The 22,307-nt window shown below is 41.1% G+C and overlaps 1 protein-coding gene across 27 annotated transcripts in view; it reads right to left on the minus strand.

The window, feature by feature from the left end:
- Window positions 1–22,307, minus strand: part of LOC130924343 (protocadherin alpha-C2-like) — a 217,970-nt gene that overhangs the window by 135,046 nt on the left and 60,617 nt on the right. Inside the window, exon 1 of one of the 27 annotated variants that reach the window (XM_057850842.1) lies at window positions 15,941–20,289. The exons of 21 other annotated variants lie outside the window; for them this stretch is intronic. In XM_057850842.1, the coding sequence (XP_057706825.1) occupies window positions 15,941–18,298 (2,358 nt within the window). In that variant the 5' untranslated portion in view covers window positions 18,299–20,289. 5 more of the 27 variants (XM_057850849.1, XM_057850843.1, XM_057850841.1 and 2 more) reach the window with 5 other exon arrangements.

Consider the following 22,307-nt stretch of genomic DNA (forward strand, 5'->3'; position numbering starts at 1 on the left):
AAGCCTTACCTCCCCAAGAGTGTGTCTCCTGTCAGGGAGCACCAGAGTGTTGGCTTGGCTTCCCGGGACTACAGTAGACCCGATACTCATTCTGGGTCCAACTAACATGTAGCGTTTGTCTCCTGATCTATACTGGATGCTGTGACACAGCGTGCCATCATAATTAGTCTCTTGCAGATACTTTGAAGTGTACTCTGTGGTTTTGGAGCACTGCATGGCGATCAACACGATGATGCTAAAGACAAAAAGCAGTGAGACCGAGCCCAAAGTGATGATGAGATAGAAAGTCACATTGTCCTCCTCCTGGTCCATTTTTGCTGCACCTTTGACATCTGAAGCTGCAAAAGCCTCTTTGGGCTCCACAAGTTTGACAGTCACAGTAGCTGTTGCTGAGAGCGAAATGTTGCCGTTGTCTTTGACCAGTATGAGCAGTCGATGCTCGGCCTCGTCTGTCTCTGTCAACGAGCGAAGCGTTCTGATCTGGCCCGTATAGCGGTCCAAAGAAAACAGACTGTGGTCAGTCACTTGCCCAAATGAATAGAGTAACCAGCCATTATAGCCTATATCAGCATCATAGGCTCTGACTTTAGTCACCAAGTCCCCTGCTTTAATATTACGGGGAATCTCCTCCACACTTTCAGCAGAACCGTTGGAGATGACAGGATACAGGATGACTGGAGCATTGTCATTCTGATCCAAAATGAACACGTGCACTGTCACGTTGCTGCTTAGTGGAGGATGTCCACCATCCGTAGCCACTACTTGGAAATTAAAACTTTTCAGTGTTTCAAAGTCAAAACTTTTTAATGCCGATATGTGTCCATTCTCAGAATTTATACTTAGAAATGAAGACAGTTTATTTTCATCTTTTATATCTCTGGGAATATGATATGAAATGACAGAATTCTCATTATCGTCACAATCAAAAGCTTGTACAGAAAAGATAGAGGCTCCTGCACTGTTGCCCTCAGTAACATAGAAAGTGTAAGGACTAAAAGAAAACTGTGGACTGTTATCATTTACATCTGAAATGAAAACACTAATTGTCTTTTTAGATGAAAGTACAGGTTGACCAGCATCTTTTGCGACTACTAATAATTCATATGTGGACAACTTTTCTCTGTCCAGAGGTAACTTAGTCACTAAGGAATACATTTTGTCTTGTAAAGATGGCGACAAAGCAAAAGGAACATCCTCCTCTATGGAACACATCACTTTTCCATTGAGACCAGAGTCCAAGTCGTTCACACTGATTAGAGCAACTGTAGTACCAGGTCTGGAATCTTCAGGAATGGAGCTGGAAAATGATGTAACCTCAATTTCGGGTGCATTGTCATTAACATCAACTATCTTGATGATAACACTTTTTTCTGTTGTTAAAGAAACAGCACCTTTATCTGATGCCTGAATTTCAATGTCAAACAGTTCATTCTCCTCATAGTTTATAGGGCCTTTCACAAAAATATCACCTGTACTTTCATTAATATCAAATAATTGCATTATGATTTGATTATTCTTGCTAAAAGAATAAACTACATCTCCATTTGGGCCTTCATCTAGGTCTGTAGCATTTACTTGAATAACAGTTGTTCCAATTGCAGTGTTTTCTTTAAGAAGAGCAGAATAAACCTCCTTAGAGAAAACAGGTGCATTATCATTCACATCCAATACATTTATAGAAATATTCATTTCACCTGTCTTTTGAGGTTTACCTCCATCCATTGCAGTCAGTACTAACGAATGATATCCTGTTGTCTCCCTGTCTAAAGATTTTTTAACAACCAAAATGGGGATCTTGCCATCTTTTCCTTTATCTTTAATTTCCAAACGGAAATTATCATTGTCACTAAGTTTATATTGCTGAACAGAAAAGTGTCCACTGTCTCCATCTTGAGAAGCTGGTAGCTGAAATCTTGCTCCAGGCAACACTGACTCAGGAATATCTAGTTTTGTTTCATGCTCTGGAAAACTAGGAGAATGATCATTTACATCCATTACCTCCACTCCAATATAATGGACCTCTAGTGGGTTTTCCAGCACGGTTTTTAAGTTGATCAAACACGTACTACTTTGCGGACACTCCTTTTCCCTGTCGATCTTCCTGCTGACATAAAGGAAGCCATCAAGCTGACTCACATGAAAGAGCGGATCCGCAATAGTGGAGGCAATCCTATACCTGCGCTCATTCAGCCTATTTCTATCTAATCCCAGATCTTTTGCGGCATTTCCAACAACAGTTCCTTCACTGACTTCCTCGGAAATGGAATATCTTAATTGTGCCGAAGTCACACTGAACAAAAGCACCGCAGCCACGCATCCGAGCCAACAGCGTCTCACCATCGGATGCGCGTCTCTTTGTTCCATGTCGATCATAAAAAAAAAAATCACAAACCCATTCTCGTACAAATCAGATGCACTTGTGAAGACAAAAAACAAAAGTGTTCATATGTAATATTCCTCCTCTAAATCAACTAAGTTAGAAATGAGGACGAGAATACTTTGACAGCGAACAAGCCAGCAGACACGGAGATCTTGTCACCACAAATGGTAGTCAGTGGTGGGCAGAACAATGCTCAATATATGAGGTCACATGATCGCTGTACATTTACGCGTCCTCACACTGACACCTTGTGACCAAACATAATATTACCGAACAGGAGAGACAAAACTTTCAAATGCATCACAGCAAAATTCTGCGTTGCACGACATCTATGCAAACATACATGAACCCAAAAAATGTTAAAATGACAATATTAATCTATCAAATAATCTAATATATTCTTTAAAGTGCAACCATGCTCATCTTGATCGGATTTTTTTTTTTTTAGGAGAGACGCTAAGTGGCGAAAGGCAGCATGCCAAATCTATTAACCAATATCATCATCCACAAAAGACTTTAACCAAGAGTTGCTCACAAGAGTGTGTAGTCCTCATTCAACCAATCAAAGAGAAATATTTGGCTAAATGCTGATGAAAAGTTTAAAACAGAAATGCTGCACAACACAGCAATATAAATACAATAGATTGATGCATCTGCTTGCCACTCAAAAATAGTGGCGGTCGATTAATCCAATGTCTTTATTAAAGCATGAGACAGGTATGTATTTGCTGAATGGTGTTGGTTTAGACATACAGTGTATGATGTACAGTGTTGGGAGTAACGCCGTTATAAATAACGCCGTTACGTAACGGCGTTATTTTTTCAGTAACGGGGTAATCTAACTAATTACTTTTTCCGCCGTTACAACGCCGTTACCGTTACTGATGGTCAAAAGCGGTGCGTTACTTACTCTGAATAAATTGAAGAAACTACCAGCCGTGTCGAGTCGACTCTCTGCTCTGTTGATTTGTCATCCAAGATTTGGGATGCGTTCAGGTTCGAGAATAGCGCACGTACTTCTGACTCCGAGCTATTTGTCCCTGCTCATTCAATTAGACAAGGCTTTCCAAAGTTTGGTAACGTTTCTCTGTTTGCTACAGCTGATGCTAGCCTCGTTCCCATCTCCCACTGTCAGCCAGCAATAATTCTGCTTCCATCTTGAGGACGGCAGACGCTTTGAAGGTGACGTGAATTTTCGGGAAACGAGCCTACCTAAATGCAGCCCCTTGAGAGATGCAATGGAAGTGATTGTGATTGGCTGAGGGTTAGAGTCATGTGTCATAGTAAGCCAATCAGAGCCGGTGATTTCACAAGCAAACTGGAACGGCGCGTGCGGCAAACACACACACACACAAAACAGGTGCACAGGGTCAGGGTGGCAGAGCATTCAGAAGAAAAATTGTCCTTTAAGAGGTGGAGATATAGACACTATTTCAAGTTTGTCGAAATTAAAGGAAAGAACCTGCATGTAATGTGTAATTTATGTCCCGGGGCAAAGCTTTTGTCGACATATGTGGTAAGCAATTCAAATCTGCTGAAGCACCTAACAAGTTAACTACCGGTCTGTTTTTCTCTATTCCACTGACTCGATTACTGCTCAGAAAATTTCAAATTTTTTGACATACAACAAGTTCTTTTTAAAGTAACGGAAATAGTTACTTTCCCTGGTAACTAGTTACTTTTACTATAGAGTAATTCAGTTACTAACTGAGTTACTTTTTGGAAGAAGTAGTGAGTAACGTAACTAATTACTTTTTTAAAGTAACGTGCCCAACACTGATGATGTAGTGAAAAGTTTTATATTAAGTGTTAAGGCCTATTTTGATGAAAAGCATATTTTTCTGTCAAGTTTAAAACGGGTAAGGCAACAGTGAACATGAACCACATTGTATTTGAGTCTTAATCTAAGCAAGTCTAGTTCTAATTTCATGCAAACAGAATAAATGACACAGGCAAGATTTTCAGCACCAAAGACAGCGCCAAACCCTGTGAGTTATGAAGTACAGGTTTTTAAACACACAACTACAACACAACCTGACCATGATAATCATAAACAGAATGTATATAATCCTTGTCTGTGTATGTTTTTGTCAAATAGCACTATGCTGGAAAAAAAAATTATAATATGGGATTTGAAAGTGACATATTATGTATTCTCACGTTGTTAAGAATACAGTATATAAAAAGTCGATGGAGCTTACCTCCCCAGATGTGTGTCTCCTGTCAGGGAGCACGAGAGTGTTAGCGTTGCTCCCTGGGACTATGGTAGAGCCGATACTCATTCTGGGTCCAACTAACATATATCGTTTTTCTCCCGATCTGTACTGGATGCTGTGACACAGCGTGCCATCATAATTAGTGTCTTGGAGGTATTTGGAAGTGTACTCTGTGGACTTGGAGCATTGCATGGTGATCAGCACAATAATGCTAATGACAAAAAGCAGTGAGACCGAGCCCAAAGTGATGATGAGATAAAAAGTCACATTGTCCTCCTCCTGGTCTACTTTTGCTGCACCTTTGACATCCGAAGCTGCAAAAGCCTCTTTGGGCTCCACAAGTTTGACAGTCACAGTAGCTGTTGCTGAGAGTGAAATATTTCCGTTGTCTTTGACGAGAATGAGCAATCGATGCTCAGCCTCATCTGTCTCCGTCAATGAGCGAAGGGTTCTCATCTGGCCCGTATATCGGTCCAAAGAAAAGAGACTGTGGTCAGAGACTTGCCAAAGTGAAAATAGTAGCCAGCCGTTATATCCTATATCAGCATCATAGGCTCTGACTTTAGTCACCAAGTCCCCTGCTTTCATGTTGCGGGGAATCTCCTCCACACCTTCAGCAGAACCATTGGCACTGACTGGATACAGGATGATTGGCGCGTTGTCATTCTGATCTAAAATGAACACGTTCACTGTCACATTGCTGCTCAGTGGAGGAATGCCTTTATCTGTGGCCATAACTTGGAAATGGAAACTTTTCAGCATCTCAAAGTCAAAACTTTTTAGTGCTGATATTTGTCCATTTTCAGTATTTATACTTAAAAATGAAGACAGTTTTTGTTCATCTTTTCCATCTCTAAGAATATGATATGAGATGACTGCATTCTCGTTGTCATCGTGATCAAAAGCTTTGACAGAAAAGACTGGAGCTCCTGCATCATTGCCCTCATTAACATAGAAAGTATAAGGACTGAAAGAAAACTCTGGACTGTTGTCATTTACATCTGAAATGAAAACACTTATTGTCTTTTCAGATGAGAGTGCAGGTTGACCAGTGTCTCTTGCCACTACCAAGATATCATATTTCGACACTTTTTCTCTGTCAAGAGTTGATTTTGTCATTAAAGAATACATTTTGTCTTGTGATGATGGCGACAAAGTAAAAGGAATATCCTCACCTATGGAACAAATCACTTTTCCATTGAGACCAGAGTCCAAGTCATTTACACTTATTAGTGCAACTGTAGTCCCAGGTCGGGAGTTTTCAGGAATTGAGCTGGAAAATGATGTCACTTCTATCTCAGGTGCATTGTCATTGATGTCAACTATATTAACAATGACACTCTTTTCTGCAGTCAGTGGGACAAAACCTTTATCTGATGCTTGGATTTCAATTTCAAACATGTCATTTTCTTCATAATCCATAGGGCCTTTTAAAATAATCTCCCCTGTTGTTTGTGTGATATCAAATAAATCCATGATATTTTGATTCATACTTTTGCTGAAGGAATAAACAACATCTCCATTTTGTCCTCGATCTAAATCAGTTGCATTCACTTGAATAACAGTCGTCCCGATTGCTGCATTTTCATTGAGCATAACGGAATATGTGTCTTGAGTAAATATGGGTGCATTATCATTGACATCCAATACATGGATTAAAATCTTCATATCCCCTGTTTTGGGAGGTTTACCGCCATCTAGTGCCGTCAATACTAATGAAATATGCCCTGTTGTCTCCCTGTCTAAAGATTTTTTAACCACCAGAATGGGAATTTTGCTTTCTTTTCCTTTATCTTTAACTTCCAAACGAAAATAATTATTTTCACTCAGTTTATATTGCTGAACAGAAAACTGACCACTGTCTCCATCCTGTGAAGCTTTCAGCTGAAATCTTGCACCAGGTAAAACTGACTCATAAATGTCCAGCTTTGTTTCTTCCTCTGGAAAACTGGGTGAGTGATCATTGACATCTAATATCTCCACTCCGACATAATGGACCTCCAGTGGGTTTTCTACCACCGTTTTTAAGTTGATCAAACACGTACTGCTTTGTGGACACTCCTTTTCCCTGTCAATCTTCCTGCTGACATAAAGGAAGCCATCGGTCTGACTCACATGAAAAAGGGGCTCAGCCGCACTGGAGACAATCCGATACTTGCGCTCATTCAGCGTATTTCTATCCAATCCCAGGTCTTTGGCAGCATTTCCAACCACAGATCCCTCATTGACTTCCTCGGAAATGGAATATCTTAATTGCGCTGAAGTCACGCTGCTCAAAAGCACCGCAGCCACGCATCGGACCAAACAGCGTCTCACCCTACGTAGCGCGTCTCTTTGTTCCATGTTGATCAGAAAAGCATCACTGGTCTATTCTCATGAAAATCAACTGCACTCGTGAAAGCAAAAGACACATATACTATATGAAAAATTCCGCCGCTATATCAGTTGCACTATCAACGAGGGCCAGGAGACAAGTGACGCCGAACAAGGCAGACAAGGAGATCTTGTCACCACAAACGGTACTCTGTGCTCTAGTGGTGGGCTACACTTGATATATAATCACGTGATCAAGAGTTCATGGCTTCATTCTGACACCTTGCGACCAAATGTGTTATTGCAGGTTTTGAGGAAATAAACCACATTTCAGAGCTCAGTTGACCATGTAAAGTCAGTGCACTGTAAACAGGTGGCCATTGTCTTGTAAACGAGGACAAGGCGCGGGACCTTCGTCAACAATAAAACACACAAGTCTGGCAAAAATAATAACGAAGCAGCAGTTGTGCCAACAGTAGAGCTGGGCAAACAATACCAAAGCTCCAAAGCTTTTTTTCAATCCAATTAACCGCCGTGTACCCCCATAGTCTTGGAGCTTGTGTCAACTGTCACGTGACCGGTGACGTCCGACATTTCAATTGCTTCAGAATTCTTTTGGACGTCAAGGGTCATTTCACAGGTGTCAGGCTGAACCAGATGCTTTGGAGCTTATTTAAAATAACTCAATAACTATCAAAAAGTGGGTTTTGAGAGGAGTGTGTTTCAAGTGAGTCAAGGCAAATATTTTGAGTTTTGAGCTCAAACCTCACTCGTGCAATAAATGTTAATTCATCTCATCATCTTCTGAACCGCTTATCCTCACGAGGGTCGTGGGGGTGCTGGAGCATATCCCAGCTAACAACAGGCAGAAGGCAGGGTACACCTTGAACTGTTTAGCAGCCAGACGCAGGGCACATAGAGACAACCAACCATTCACGCACACACTCACACCTACGCACAATTTGGAGTGTTCAATCACATTTTTGGTAGAAAACTGGAGTAAACCCACACAGGCATTAATTGAAGAACATGCAAACTCCACACAAGCAGGCCAGGGCCTCCCTGTGTGATTGAACCAACAATCTCAGAACTGTGAGGCCGACATGCCAACCACTCTGCCACCAGTATGAAATAAATAAATGAATAAATAATATAATGTATGAAACGCTTCCATTTTTATAATTCCCATGTTCACAAGCACAACTGACACTGATCAAATCATACTTTATTAACATGGCATGGATCACACTCATATGCTGTTTAAATTACTATGGATCAAACGGTTGACTCCTAAATAGAAATGTCTCCCACATTTTGGGGGTAATATCAAAGCCAGTCATTACGTTTTTTTCCCCAATTGTTGTCAAGTATTTACTGTTAATGCTGTACATAGACAAGAACTATAGGTTTGTATTACTCAATATTCATAAACATGCATCTTGAAATAATTTTTTACTGCACATGTTAAAGTTTGAAACAATGTATTGTGCTAATATTTTGGTTCAAATGTGGAGCAATTGCTGTCATTTTGGTCTCCCAAAAGATGCCACAACTGCTTCTCACAGGGAAGCCGTGAAACTTCGAATGATTTTCAAAAAAAAGAAAAGAGGAAGAGAGCTTCATAATGCTTCACAATGCTTCAAAGGCTTCACTTGCTCATCACTTGCTGCAGTACAACCATTGCGCCAGCAGATGACCCCCATGTTCTTAAAGCTGTAGTGTGAACTAATTTCTTCACATGCCAAATAGGGTCACAAGTAAAGTAATTAAACATTGTCCACCAAATAAAGCATGAAAAAATAATTTATATGTTGTATATTTGACAAAATAATCGCATTTCCGAAGTTCGAGCCTGAAAGCGGACGAACCCGGAAGTGATACGTCACACCGGGAACAGCGTTGGCAGCTCCATACATACGGCCGCCATACAAAGCCCTTCAAACAATGATTCAAACAGCGATATAAGCGATAGACCGAGCGCAAGGGAGGAGATCCAAGGTTTTGAAGAGTTGGAGGAAGAAGAGGAGCTTGGAATTTTATGTTGGATCTAACATGTATTAGCCAGACGCTAATCAGAATGCAAACAGTGTGCCTAGACTACCTGACATGGAATAGATACAAGACCCATCGAGATTACAACATTGGTAAGATATAGGCTGTTATTATTTTTATGATTTGAAGATGCAGGCATTTGCACATAATGTTATGTTTTTGTCTATCTGATGACATTGTTAAAAAAAATAATAATCAGACTTCATGTTCATTTTGGCAGATCCGGCAGCTCTCGTGCATATAAAATAATAATATAAAAACGTTGGGGGGAAGAAGGAGATGAGTCTGCGATGGCTTTCTCCACTTTATTGTGGCAACAATAAGAAAACAAAATAATAGCGGACTGCCGCCACATTCGACCACGAAGTTTTGCTTCTCGCCGATCTCCTCCTCGCCTCCCACTCCAGCGTCTCTTGAACGGATTGTGCATAGTGTCTTGTTATGAGCTTTTTGTTTACAAATGTATCGAACACACGACGCGCTGACAACCTTGTCTCTTTATTAACACATGGAGCAGTTCTTATGGAAAAGTTAGACCACAGCTCGGCACAGCTCTCGGCAGGAATTGGCGTCTAATGGCGTGAGGAAATGTAGTTTTTTCACACAAGCGAACAGATTACAAAGCACCTCTTCAGTGTTGTCCCAAGACTACATTTCCCATGATTCACTGCGTGACCTGCGCGCTCGCTGATTCACTGCGAGATTGACTCAACGGCTACGCTAAACCAACACGCTATTTTTCAGCTGTCACCTGTCAGCAGCTCTCATAAAACACAAACTAGAAGCCTATCATGCGATCACCGTGAACGCTGAACCGTCCATAAGCAATGCAATGCTTGAAGCATGAAGGTGGAAATACATAATACAAATACAAATAAATGTGCACAAACTAACCGGCGGTGTGTGTCTCTTACAGCAACGTGACCATGAATTACCGCGACGCCGACCCGTTTATATGCACATCCACACCCGTTTCCCGACTGACAGTGGATTAACCCTTTCGGACATGATCGTAGATGACGCACAATTTAAACACGCTTAACCTAGCGAACGCAACAACAACTATGATCGGGGATTTCCACGAGTTAACTTTCGGCTAACGTCGCTAGCTTATACTGTTCAATTCCACAACAGTAGGAGGTTAAGGTTAAGGTTAAGGAAGCAGGCATCTTCGAAGTGTTTGCAGCAGAGAACACTACTCGATGATGGCGTGAAATTCATTCGCTTCGTGCGAACGAAAGATGTCCATTTACTTGCCCTGCTATCCTTTGGCCACTCATACAACTTTTCGTTTGAGCGAGAACAAAACATCGCCACACACCGCTGTGGCATCTTACCGAGAAGCAATGCAACAAACAATACTGTTCTATGGTGGACTTCCCTCGCATGTCTAGGTGTGACGTAATTTCCGAAGATTTCCGAAGATTGCCGAAGAAAAGCATTTTCGTTGTCAAGGGCGTTGCTATGGGTTAAACAAAGAATCTGGAAGGGTTGCGTTAAAAAAATAATGAAAATATGCTTATAATTGTTTAGCCATTGATATTATTCAAAAACATGGTTGGCCAACCTTACTTCAAAGTTCCCCTTTAAAACCGCCACTGGGAGGGTGCTTTCCTGGCGGCAGTGACCGCTGGTGCCATCCTGTTCAGTGGACGTGGACGCACACGTCGCGATAGATTTTGTACACTCGAAAGATTGGTTTCACGCCTCCAATTGCTAAGCTAAATGAGATCTCGATGTACGCTTGTGTGGAACTGTACAACTACAACAAATTATCCCGTTCTCGCCGAAACTAGTAAAGCCCTTTACAAGGCTATTATAATCTCTCCTACACCTTAAAATAAGACTTGGTGTTTTCTTGTGCAACAAGTGGAATCGATCGAGAGCCAGGCGAGTGGGCCGAGTGATAACGCCGATCAAGCTGAGCGAAGTCACTCCCATCCGGATTAAACGGCGACTGGCAGAGGGGGTGTGGAAGTGGGAAAAAAGTGACAAAGCGTGTAAAAGCGAAGCCAATTCATGTACTTTATTTTCCTTCATTTAATAATTTCTAAATTTCATTGATACCTCAAAATACTTTAAAACTGCAGAAATGTTTGCTGTGAGCCAGTAGTGTTAGCGCGTTGTGTTTTGATGACATAATTACAAGAGGACGAAGATTCTTCACACTTTTCGGTGGTAAACTTTCAGCCTTTCAACCCAAAACCGAAAATGCAATTTAAGCTATTCTCGGCTGAAAGTTTTCGGTGCCACATTTTCTGTCACATCTGTAACTATTTAAAATCACTACATTAGTCTCGTTTGTCGCTCTGCTGTTGTCATACAGTTTTTAAAGCACTTTCTGGTTGTCAAATCTGTTAATTTCTTAAAAATATGGAGTGTCACTGGCTCAACACGTTACACTTCCATTAAAGTAAAAGACATCATGCAGAAAGACTGGAGTCTTTACTCAACTATTACAAACGTGACAAATAGTAGAGTGCGATTAAAAACAAAACACTCCATTATGCTTAAAATAAAAGTCATACATATTTGTGCCCTTGCAATACGACATTAAATCAGTTCTTGTCAATTAAAATTATGAGCGAGTTGAACAAAAAAAATATAAATTGGTATTATTATTTTGGTAAGACCCACTCTTGATATGTAGCATATTTTTTTCCAACAGTAAAGGAGAACATACATGTGTCGACCAACCTCTGGTAATGTCAATATTCAAGGTATTCTTGCTCCCTTTTCATACAAATAGACACACTGAAAACAGGCGAAATTTCAGCACAACGGACAGCACCCTCTTACTACTCAACAAGACAAACATGTATGGTCAAATGGTGTCAATTAAATCCAAACAGTCCAATAGACTGACTGTAGCATCCTTGACTGCCTATGTGTTAAAAAATCTATAATACCAATAAGCAACTTTTGAATTGGAAAGTGACATAACTCACATTCAGAGTAACAGGTCAATTAATCTTACCTCCCCAGAAGTGTGCCTCCTTTCAGGGAGCACCAGAGTGTTGGCGTGGCTTCCCGGGACAACAGTAGATCCGATACTCATTCTAGGTCCAACTAACATATAGCGTTTATCTCCCGATCTGTATTGGATGCTGTGACACAGCGTGCCATCATAATTGGAGTCTTGGAGATATTTGGAAGTGGACTGTGTAGTTTTGGAGCACTGTATGGCGATCAGCACAATAATGCTGACGACAAAAAGCAGTGAGACCGAGCCCAAAGTGATGATGAGATAAAATGTCATATTGTCCTCCTCCTGGTCCACTTTTAGTGAACTTTTGACATCCGAAGCTGCAAAAGCCTCTTTGGGCTCCACAAGTTTGACTATTACAGTAGCTGTCGCTGAGAGTGAAACATTGCCATTGTCTTTGACCAGTATGAGCAGCCGATGCTCAGCCTCGTCTGTCCCTGTCAACGAGCGAAGTGTTCTGATTTGGCCCGTATAGCGGTCCAAAGAAAAGAGACTGTGGTCAGTAACTTGCCCAAATGAATAGAGTAACCATCCGTTATATCCTATATCAGGGTCATAAGCTCTGACTTTAGTCACCAAGTCCCCTGCTTTCATATTGCGGGCAATCTCCTCCACACCCTCAGCAGAACCGTTGGAGCTGACTGGATAAAGGATGACTGGAGCATTGTCGTTCTGATCCAGAATGAACACGTTCACTGTCACGTTGCTGCTAAGTGGAGGAATTCCGCAATCTGTGGCCAATACTTGAAAACTGAAATTTTTTACTGTCTCAAAGTCCAAACTTTTTTGTGCTGACACTTCTCCAGTTTCACTATTAATGTTCAGAAAGGAGGTCAGCACTCGCTCACTGCTTTTCTCTCTCACTATACGATATTCAATCACAGCATTTCTCCCCTGGTCATAGTCATGGGCCGCCACTGATACAATAGGATTTCCTGGAATGTTATTTTCATTCATGTAAAATATATATGTACTGTGTGAAAATTCTGGACTGTTATCATTCACATCAGACACAATAATTTGTATGGTTTTATGGGAAGATAAAGACGGCTCTCCTGCATCCTTAGCTAAAATTGTGACACTAAAATGTGACTGTTGTTCTCTATCCAAAAGTTGTTTTGTAACCAGAGAATACATATTATTCTGTAAAGAGGGGGACAGCATGAAAGGGACGTACAGGCTGGTATGACACATAACTTTCCCATTCAGGCCAGAGTCTGAATCTTTCACACTTATTAAAGCGACTGTGGTCCCTGGTTTGGCATCCTCTGGCAACGCGTTGGAAAATGACGTCACTTCAATGTCAGGGGCGTTGTCATTTATGTCAACGATGTGGATGATGACACTTTTGTCAGTGGACAGTGTTGCTACGGCTTTATCAGACGCCTGTATATCAATTTCATACCTGTTACACTCTTCAAAATCGATTCCCCCTGCTACTGTAATCACCCCAGTCACGTGATTTAAATTAAAACGAGCTCGCGTACTGGAGTCCACGTCATTACCAAAAGAATAAATAACTTCACCATTTAAGCCATCGTCTAAATCCGTTGCGTTCACTTGCACCACTGTCGTCCCGAGGGGTGAATTCTCATTTAAATGCACAGCGTATGATTCCTGGGTGAAAACCGGCGGGTTATCATTGACGTCAAACACCTCCACTATTATTGTCATGTTGCCAGATAGTGGAGGTTTTCCCCCATCGGAGGCGGTTAAAAACAACACATGCGTCTTGAAGGATTCTCGATCCAGCGACTTTTGGAGAACCAAACTCGGCGTTTTACGGTCCTCGCCTCGATCTTTCACCTCCAAACGAAAGTGTTCGTTAGGGCTCAGCTTGTAGTGCTGCACAGACAAAGCGCCCGTGTCGGCATCGCGCGCAGCCTGCAGCTGAAACCTCGCACCCGGGAGCGCAGATTCTGAGATCTCCAATGTCGTTTCCCGCTCTGGGAAGCTTGGCGCGTGGTCGTTTACGTCCAGAACCTCGACTGCCACGTAGTGCACCTCGAGTGGATTTTCAAGGACAGTTTTTAAGTCAATCACACAAACCTTGTTTCGATCACACATTTCCTCTCTGTTGATGTTCCCATTCACATACAAGAGGCCGTCATCCTGATTCACTCGAAAGGGGGGCTCCTCAGTGCCGTGCACAATACGGTAGCCTCTCTCTTTCAGAGTGGCCCTGTCCAGACCCAAATCCTTCGCGATATTCCCAACAGCAGTACCTTCCTTTACTTCCTCTGAGATTGAATATCTAATTTGTCCCAACACACGACTAAAAACCAGGAGCATCACGCAGAAAATCCATGTTGTCCTATGTCCTCTTTGTTCCATCGTGTCATGAGGAAATGCGTTCCACGAATAATGCAATTCACGTTTAAATATATGCTACGATGTTAAAACAAAATTGTCTCATTATAACAAAAAAAACCTCTGCATGTCCGAGTAAACACCGCTATGCTGTGATCAGAGAGGAGAAGGGTTTGGTGAATTGTGGTGTGACACGAATAGGATGTGGCTTGAGATTTTTATGTTTCGTGACGTCAATATATTGCCTGTCTTGTTACCCAGCGTTATACTGGCACCATGTGATGTCAAATAGCACATGCAGCATTTAGGGAATAAATGACAGTACTCTATCGCTACTCAAGGAGCAGCATTGCATAATGCAGTCATTGCATGTGCACACATTACGTTTTAAACTGTGGGCTTGGTATTCGTTAATCACTAACAGTCTGCTGAGACAAAAATATATATATTTTTTAAAAATCAGATTAGCTATATAAATAAGACAGTGAACATTGCAGATCATTTAAAGGGAAACAAAGTTTCACAATTGACATGCATCCAAAGGATAAATAAAACCATTTTTCTATGGTATGGCACTTGAATCAGCCTGCAATTTAACGTTCACAAATCAAGGTTTTCTTTTCTGTTTCCTTTTTTGTTTTTGTTTTTTTTAATTCCATGTAAAGCCTCCTGAAAATGTGGCTTAAAGATGCAGTGACAACCCTATGCCTTATGGTTGCCGAATTCACACACATTTGATTCGTCACTTCGAGCTAAAATCCCCTCCAATCAAATCCCATGAGGTCCTGCCCCTTTCCAATATTGAACAATTCCTTGTCAACGTGCTGTCAATCAAACATTCGCACTGCTGTGGTGCCTGATGTCATTGGACAAGGTGGGAGGAGCTGCATGAGACCAGACGGGTACCAATACCATTCAAGCGCAAAGTGCAATCACGACACGAAGAGGCAACAATATTCTTAATTAAAAATATGCAAGAATGAAAATAAACTTAGTTTCACAAACATTAACTAAATGCTTGGAGGGTTTCTTTGTTTTTATTTTGTTTGGCTCAGTCGAGGAAAAATGCAAGGTGTACCGAAATTCACAGTTCTCACTGGGTTTTGGAATATTATTATTCTCGAATCATAAAAGTATATGTGTCTGCTTTGCATGCAGAGTGTCCTGTTTGTAGTGTACTCGCATGTGTGTTTTGTGCGCTTGAACTTAATTGACATGAACATGATGAATGTTTTATTTTATTTAGCTAAAGTTACAGTACAGGGTGTTTTCAACTTGTTTTTTGGCCTGCAATATAATTGTATAATAAAGCTATTTTACACAATGTGAGTTATGTATTTCATTTTTAAATTGTGGGGTTTTTTTTGTTGTTGTTGTTTTTTTTTAATAAATTGTCCTGTTGAAATAAGCAATAGTAATACATCCAACTAAACCTGAATATTGCCATTAATCAGCTCTCATGATAATTTGGAGGGGACAGTTTCATTTTTATATATAGCAAAGCCTTATATACTAATGTTATCACAAAGACTCCCACAAAGACAAATACCCGTGCACCCATGTTAAATGCTTCCGTGACCAAATTAATATATAGTACAAACGTTTCCACTTTTCACAAATGCCATACGAATTTGCAATACATATCCACAGGAAATCAAATAACAATCGAGTAACTTTTCTTACCTCCCCAGAAGTGTGTCTTCTGTCAGGGAGCACCAGAGTGTTGGCTTGACTTCCTGGGACTATAGTAGAGCCAATACTCATCCTGGGTCCAACTAACATGTAACGTTTGTCTCCTGATCTATACTGAATGCTGTGACACAGCGTTCCATCATAATTAGTGTCTTGGAGATACTTGGAAGTGTACTCAGTGGATTTGGAGCACTGCATGGCGATCAGCACGATGATGCTGATGACAAAAAGCAGTGAGACAGAGCCCAAAGTGATGATGAGATAGAAAGTTACATTGTCCTCCTCCTGGTCCAGTTTTGCTGCACTTTTGACATCTGAAGCTGCAAAAGCTTCTTTGGGCTCCACAAGTTTGACAGTCACAGTTGCTGTTGCTGAGAGTGACACGTTTCCATTGTCTTTGACCAGTATGAGCAGTCTATGCTCAGCCTCGTCCGTCTCTGTCAAGGAGCGAAGTGTTCTGATCTGGCCCGTATAGCGATCCAAAGAAAAGATACTATGGTCAGTGACTTGCCCAAGTGAAAAGAGTAACCAGCCGTTATATCCGATATCAGCGTCATAGGCTCTGACTTTAGTCACCAAGTCCCCTGCTTTTATATTGCGAGGAATTTCCTCTACACCTTCAGCAGAACCGTTGGAGCTGACAGGATAAAGGATGACTGGAGTGTTGTCGTTTTGATCCAGAATGAACACGTTCACTGTCACATTGCTGCTAAGTGGAGGACTTCCACCATCAGTGGCCGCCACTTGGAAATGAAAACTTTTCACAGTCTCAAAGTCAAAACTTTTCAGAGCCAGAATTTCTCCTGTTTCGGAATTAACATTGAGAAAGGATGTGTGCGCATTTTCCTTGTTGTTTCTCAAAATGTGATAATATATTACTGCGTTCTCTCCTTCATCGCAATCAGAAGCCTTTACAGAAAACATTGAATCACCTGGTTTATTATTTTCACTGATGTAGAATGTGTACGGACTCGATAGAAATTCCGGACTGTTATCATTTATATCAGAGACAAAAATACTGATAATCTGTTTGGATGTAAGAGCTGGGTCACCCGAGTCTTTAGCAATTATTGTTATATCATATGCAGATTTCTTTTCTCTATCAAGATGGGCTTTAGTAACTACAGCAAACAAGTTATCCTGCATGGATGCAGTTAACACAAAAGGAGACTCTTCAGAAACATGACTTATTATTTTTCCATTAAGGCCAGAGTCTAAATCTATGACACTGACGAGAGCTACTGTTGTTCCGGGTCTGGAGTCCTCAGAAACTGCACGAGACAATGATGTAACTTCTATCTCCGGACTATTATCATTCATATCTATAATTTTAATAATAACGCTTTTATCGGTTTTAAGTGGAATATTTCCTTTGTCTGAGGCCTGAATGTCGATATCATAACTGTCCTGCTCCTCAAAATCAACATTTCCAGTTACAATAATCTCACCAGTGAAAGAATCCATTTTAAATAATTGTCTAATTTTATCTTTGACATCACTTCCAAATGAATAAACAACCTCCCCGTTGGCGCCGGAATCAGAATCTGTTGCGTTGACTTGAATAACAGTTGTGCCTACAGGCGCGTTCTCTTGCAGAGTTGCTGAATATGTATCTTTAGTGAACACTGGCATGTTGTCATTCACATCCAGAACCTCGATGAGGATTTCAACCAAACCTGTTTTAGGGGGTGTACCCCCGTCAATCGCTGTCAGCACCAGTTTGTGGACCCGTTTACTCTCTCTGTCTAGCTGCCGCTGCAACTGCAAAATTGGCGTTTTGCCGTCTCTCCCTCTGTCCTTTACCTCCAAGCGGAAATGATCGTTTTGACTGATTTTGTACTGTTGCACTGAGTTTAGCCCGCCATCCGGGTCGTATGCATTTTGCAACTGAAATGTAGCACCAGGCAAAGCAGATTCGCTTATTTCCAACCTTTTTGTCTTTCCTGGGAACGTGGGGGTGTGGTCGTTTAAATCTAATATTTCCACTGAGATATAATGCACCTCTAGTGGGTTGTCAAGAACCGTTTTAATATTGATTAAACAGGCGTTGCTCTCCTTACAAACTTCTTCGCGGTCAATTTTACTGTTTGTATAAAGGGCCCCGTCGTTCTCATTTACCTTAAAGAGACGTTCATTCGAGCTCGACATAATGCGGAATCCCCTCTGCTTAATTGAAGCAGGGTCTGTTCCTAAATCCTTCGCAAGGTTCCCAATAAACGTCCCTTCGTTGAGCTCCTCGGATATGGAATATCTGAGCTGCGCGGAAACAGCACAGACCCATAAAAACAACGCCAAGAAGACGCTGAGCAAGGGCCGGCGCTGCCTCGCACCCCATCTTCTTTGTTCCATGTTTCTTGGCCAAAATAGAAATCCAGGCGTATTCACAATGTTGCCACTTTACTGGAATCTTTTCTCCCTTGCACATATCATTCACAGCTCCCCTTAGAGTTTTCAAAGACAAGAGAATGCAAAAATACTGACGAAAATAAAGCGATCATCACCGCCGGTTTATTCCGAGTCTGTCAACTGAATGTTGTAGAACCCTGAGACTGAATATTGAATGGGCGGGCTCTTCATGTGAGCTGACAACGTCAAATGCCTTATATGGTAACATACTGCCACCGCGTGTACGTTAGGGATAAGACAATTGTTATCTCAGCAAATGCTGCAAAACGCGTTACAATAAAGCTCCACAAATTTGTATCAAAATCTGACCACTTTCACACCGATATAGCTTAATACTGTGCATTGCCTTGCAATCTGATGGAAAACATAGCCAGTGAAACCCATATTAGGAAAGATCAAACAAATGAACCATCAAAATACCTCCTCAGATTAATTGTGCTGTTTGTATACATAAAATTTAACATGAGGTAAATGCATGTCTAAATTTATGTTTTCGTGTTTGTGTATTTCTCAACAGCCGTGTGGAAACTATAGAGCACAACTGTCCAGCACCATGGACAGCAACATTCAAGGCGGACCTGATACTTTCTCATCTTTGTGTTATTTCCACCCTTGCAATGTATGGACACCCAGTAATGTCAATGCTATTCACGTTACAAGAGTCACTTTGCAAATCTATCGACGTTTTTCGCGTGACGTCACCGCACTTTTGCCCAAATAGTGTGCGACATTCTGGCAGTTTACCAAAGCTAATACATGCATACACACACACACAGACCTGCACACACATCGCGCTTCATCTTTACGTCATTCTTTAAAAGCTCTTCATTTCTGGAAAAAAAAGCTTATTTTATCATGCAGATAGTCCAAGAGAATAAACAGCGTGAAGAGGCTTGCTGCAGTCGAACAGGAGTAACTTGTCAAGGTTATGTCTGTATTAAGTATGAAAATTTATTGTCCTTCCCCAATGTTAATTGGCACCTTTGGTATACCTAGTTGTGTTTAATTAATGAGATGATACAAAACTTTCCTCTGGTTGTGTGCAGTGTTATGGCTGTGCAACATTGCCCTGTTTATATGTACATGCCTATATGGAGAATGATGTGTAGGACATTTTTCATTGATGCACATTTTTACTCACAGAGATGGGGTAAATGTACACAGATGGCTCTTCATTATTCTAGTAATATCACTCCATACTGTGCAAGCCACATTCAAGTGAGGGCAATAAGTCTGAGGAGCTTTCCTTTACTTAAGTCTTTTTCACAAATCTTGCCACAAAGTACCATGGCATCGAAGCTTCTATACACTTTTATAGTTTGGTGGTTGTAATACGTGTGGTATTTATGAGGTAATTATATGTCCAGGCATTCCAAATTCGGCCCTTTGGAAGCCAACAAAATGTCCTTCAAACATGTTTTCAGCAACAAATAAGGAACAGTTGAATAACTCTTGATCTTGGAAATATATTACTCCCAATGCATACCTGTTAACAAATCTGTATTGTTCAATGAAAAGAAATAATCAATTTATTCCGCTACGATTTATATTAATTTACAATGCATGTTAGATGTCCAAAATAGTTGAAGGTTTTCATTGGGGTGGAGTCATGTGACGTTGGTGAAAAACCTTGGTAAAACTACTTGGAGAACTTTGTGAGCCATACAACTATATTGATGAAGTAAAAAAATGATGTGTGAGATGTCATGTTGAATACGTAAACACAGGTAAATTCTGAAAGGGAGTGCATTGGTAAAGACTGGTGCTTATCAAGTCGCGGTGGAAATTGTACTGTTTGCTTGTATTAGGCTGTAAGGATTATATCAAATTTTCCAATGGATTCAGATAAGATAATGCAAATGTATCATTTTCCGAAAAGTACATTATAACGTTAAGCCACACAAAATGTCCGTATTGCAATGCCAATAAGTATTCAACAGATAAGTTAAAATATATAATGTTGCTACTGTCTTACCTCCCCAGAAGTGTGTCTTCTGTCAGGGAGCACCAGAGTGTTGGCTTGGCTTCCTGGGACTATAGTAGAACCAATACTCATCCTGGGTCCAACTAACATGTAGCGTTTGTCTCCTGATCTATACTGTATGCTGTGACACAGCGTTCCATCATAATTAGTGTCTTGGAGATACTTGGAGGTGTACTCTGTGGATTTGGAGCACTGCATGGCGATCAGCACGATGATGCTGATGACAAAAAGCAGTGAGACTGAGCCCAATGTGATGATGAGATAGAAAGTCACATTGTCTTCTTCCTGGTCCACTTTTGCCGCACTTTTGACATCTGAAGCTGCAAAAGCTTCTTTGGGTTCCACAAGTTTGACAGTCACAGTTGCTGTTGCTGAGAGTGAAACGTTTCCATTGTCTTTGACCAGTATGAGCAGTCTATGCTCAGTCTCGTCCGTCTCTGTCAAGGAGCGAAGTGTTCTGATCTGGCCTGTATAGCGGTCCAATGAAAAGATACTGTGGTCAGTGACTTGCCCAAGTGAAAAGAGTAACCAGCCGTTATATCCAACATCAGCGTCATACGCTCTGACTTTAGTCACTAAGTCCCCTGCCTTCATATTGCGAGGAATTTCCTCTACACCTTCAGCAGAACCGTTGGCGCTGACTGGATACAGGATGACTGGGGCATTGTCGTTTTGATCCAGAATGAACACGTTCACTGTCACATTGCTGCTAAGTGGAGGACTTCCACTATCTGTGGCCGCCACTTGGAAATGAAAACTTTTCGCAGTCTCAAAGTCAAAACTTTTCAGCGCCAGAATTTCTCCTGTTTCAGAATTAACATTGAGAAAGGATGTGTGCCCAATTTCTTTGTTGCTTCTCAAAATATGATAAGAAATTACCGCATTTTCTCCTTCATCGCAATCAGAAGCCTTTACAGAAAACATTGAATCACCTGGTTTATTATTTTCACTGATGTAGAATGTGTACGGACTCGATAGAAATTCGGGACTGTTATCATTTATATCAGAGACAAAAATACTGATAATCTGTTTGGACGTAAGAGCTGGGTCACCCGAGTCTTTAGCAATTATTGTTATATCATATGCAGATTTCTTTTCTCTATCAAGATGGGCTTTAGTAACTACAGCAAACAAGTTATCCTGCATGGATGCAGTTAACACAAAAGGAGACTCTTCAGAAACATGACTTATTATTTTTCCATTAAGGCCAGAGTCTAAATCTGTGACACTGATGAGAGCTACTGTTGTTCCGGGTCTGGAGTCCTCAGAAACTGCACGAGAAAATGATGTAACTTCTATCTCCGGACGATTATCATTCATGTCTATAATTGTAATAATAACACTTTTATCGGTTTTAAATGGATTATTTCCTTTGTCTGAAGCCTGAATGTCGATATCATAACTGTCCTGCTCCTCAAAATCAACATTTCCGGTTACAATAATCTCGCCAGTGATAGAATCAATTTTAAATATTTGTCTAATTTTATCTTTGACATCACTTCCAAACAAATAAACAACCTCCCCGTTGGCGCCGGAATCAGAATCCGTTGCATTGACTTGAATCACAGTGGTGCCTACAGGCGCGTTCTCTTGCAGAGTTGCTGAATAAGTCTCTTTAGTGAACACTGGCATGTTGTCATTCACATCCAGAACCTCAATGAGGATTTCAACCGAACCTGTTTTAGGGGGAGTACCCCCGTCAATCGCTGTCAGCACCAGTTTGTGGATCCGTTTACTCTCTCTGTCCAGCTGCCTCTCTAACTGCAAAATTGGCGTTTTGCCGTCCCTCCCTCTGTCCTTTACCTCCAAGCGAAAATGATCGTTTTGGCTGATTTTGTACTGTTGTACTGAGTTTAGCCCGCCATCCGGGTCGTATGCATTTTGCAGTTGAAATTTAGCACCAGGAAAAGCAGACTCGCTTATTTCCAGCCTTTTTGTCTTTTCTGGAAACGTGGGGGAGTGGTCGTT

This window comes from Corythoichthys intestinalis, chromosome 11 (assembly GCF_030265065.1).
Source record: "Corythoichthys intestinalis isolate RoL2023-P3 chromosome 11, ASM3026506v1, whole genome shotgun sequence".
NCBI lineage: Eukaryota > Metazoa > Chordata > Actinopteri > Syngnathiformes > Syngnathidae > Corythoichthys > Corythoichthys intestinalis.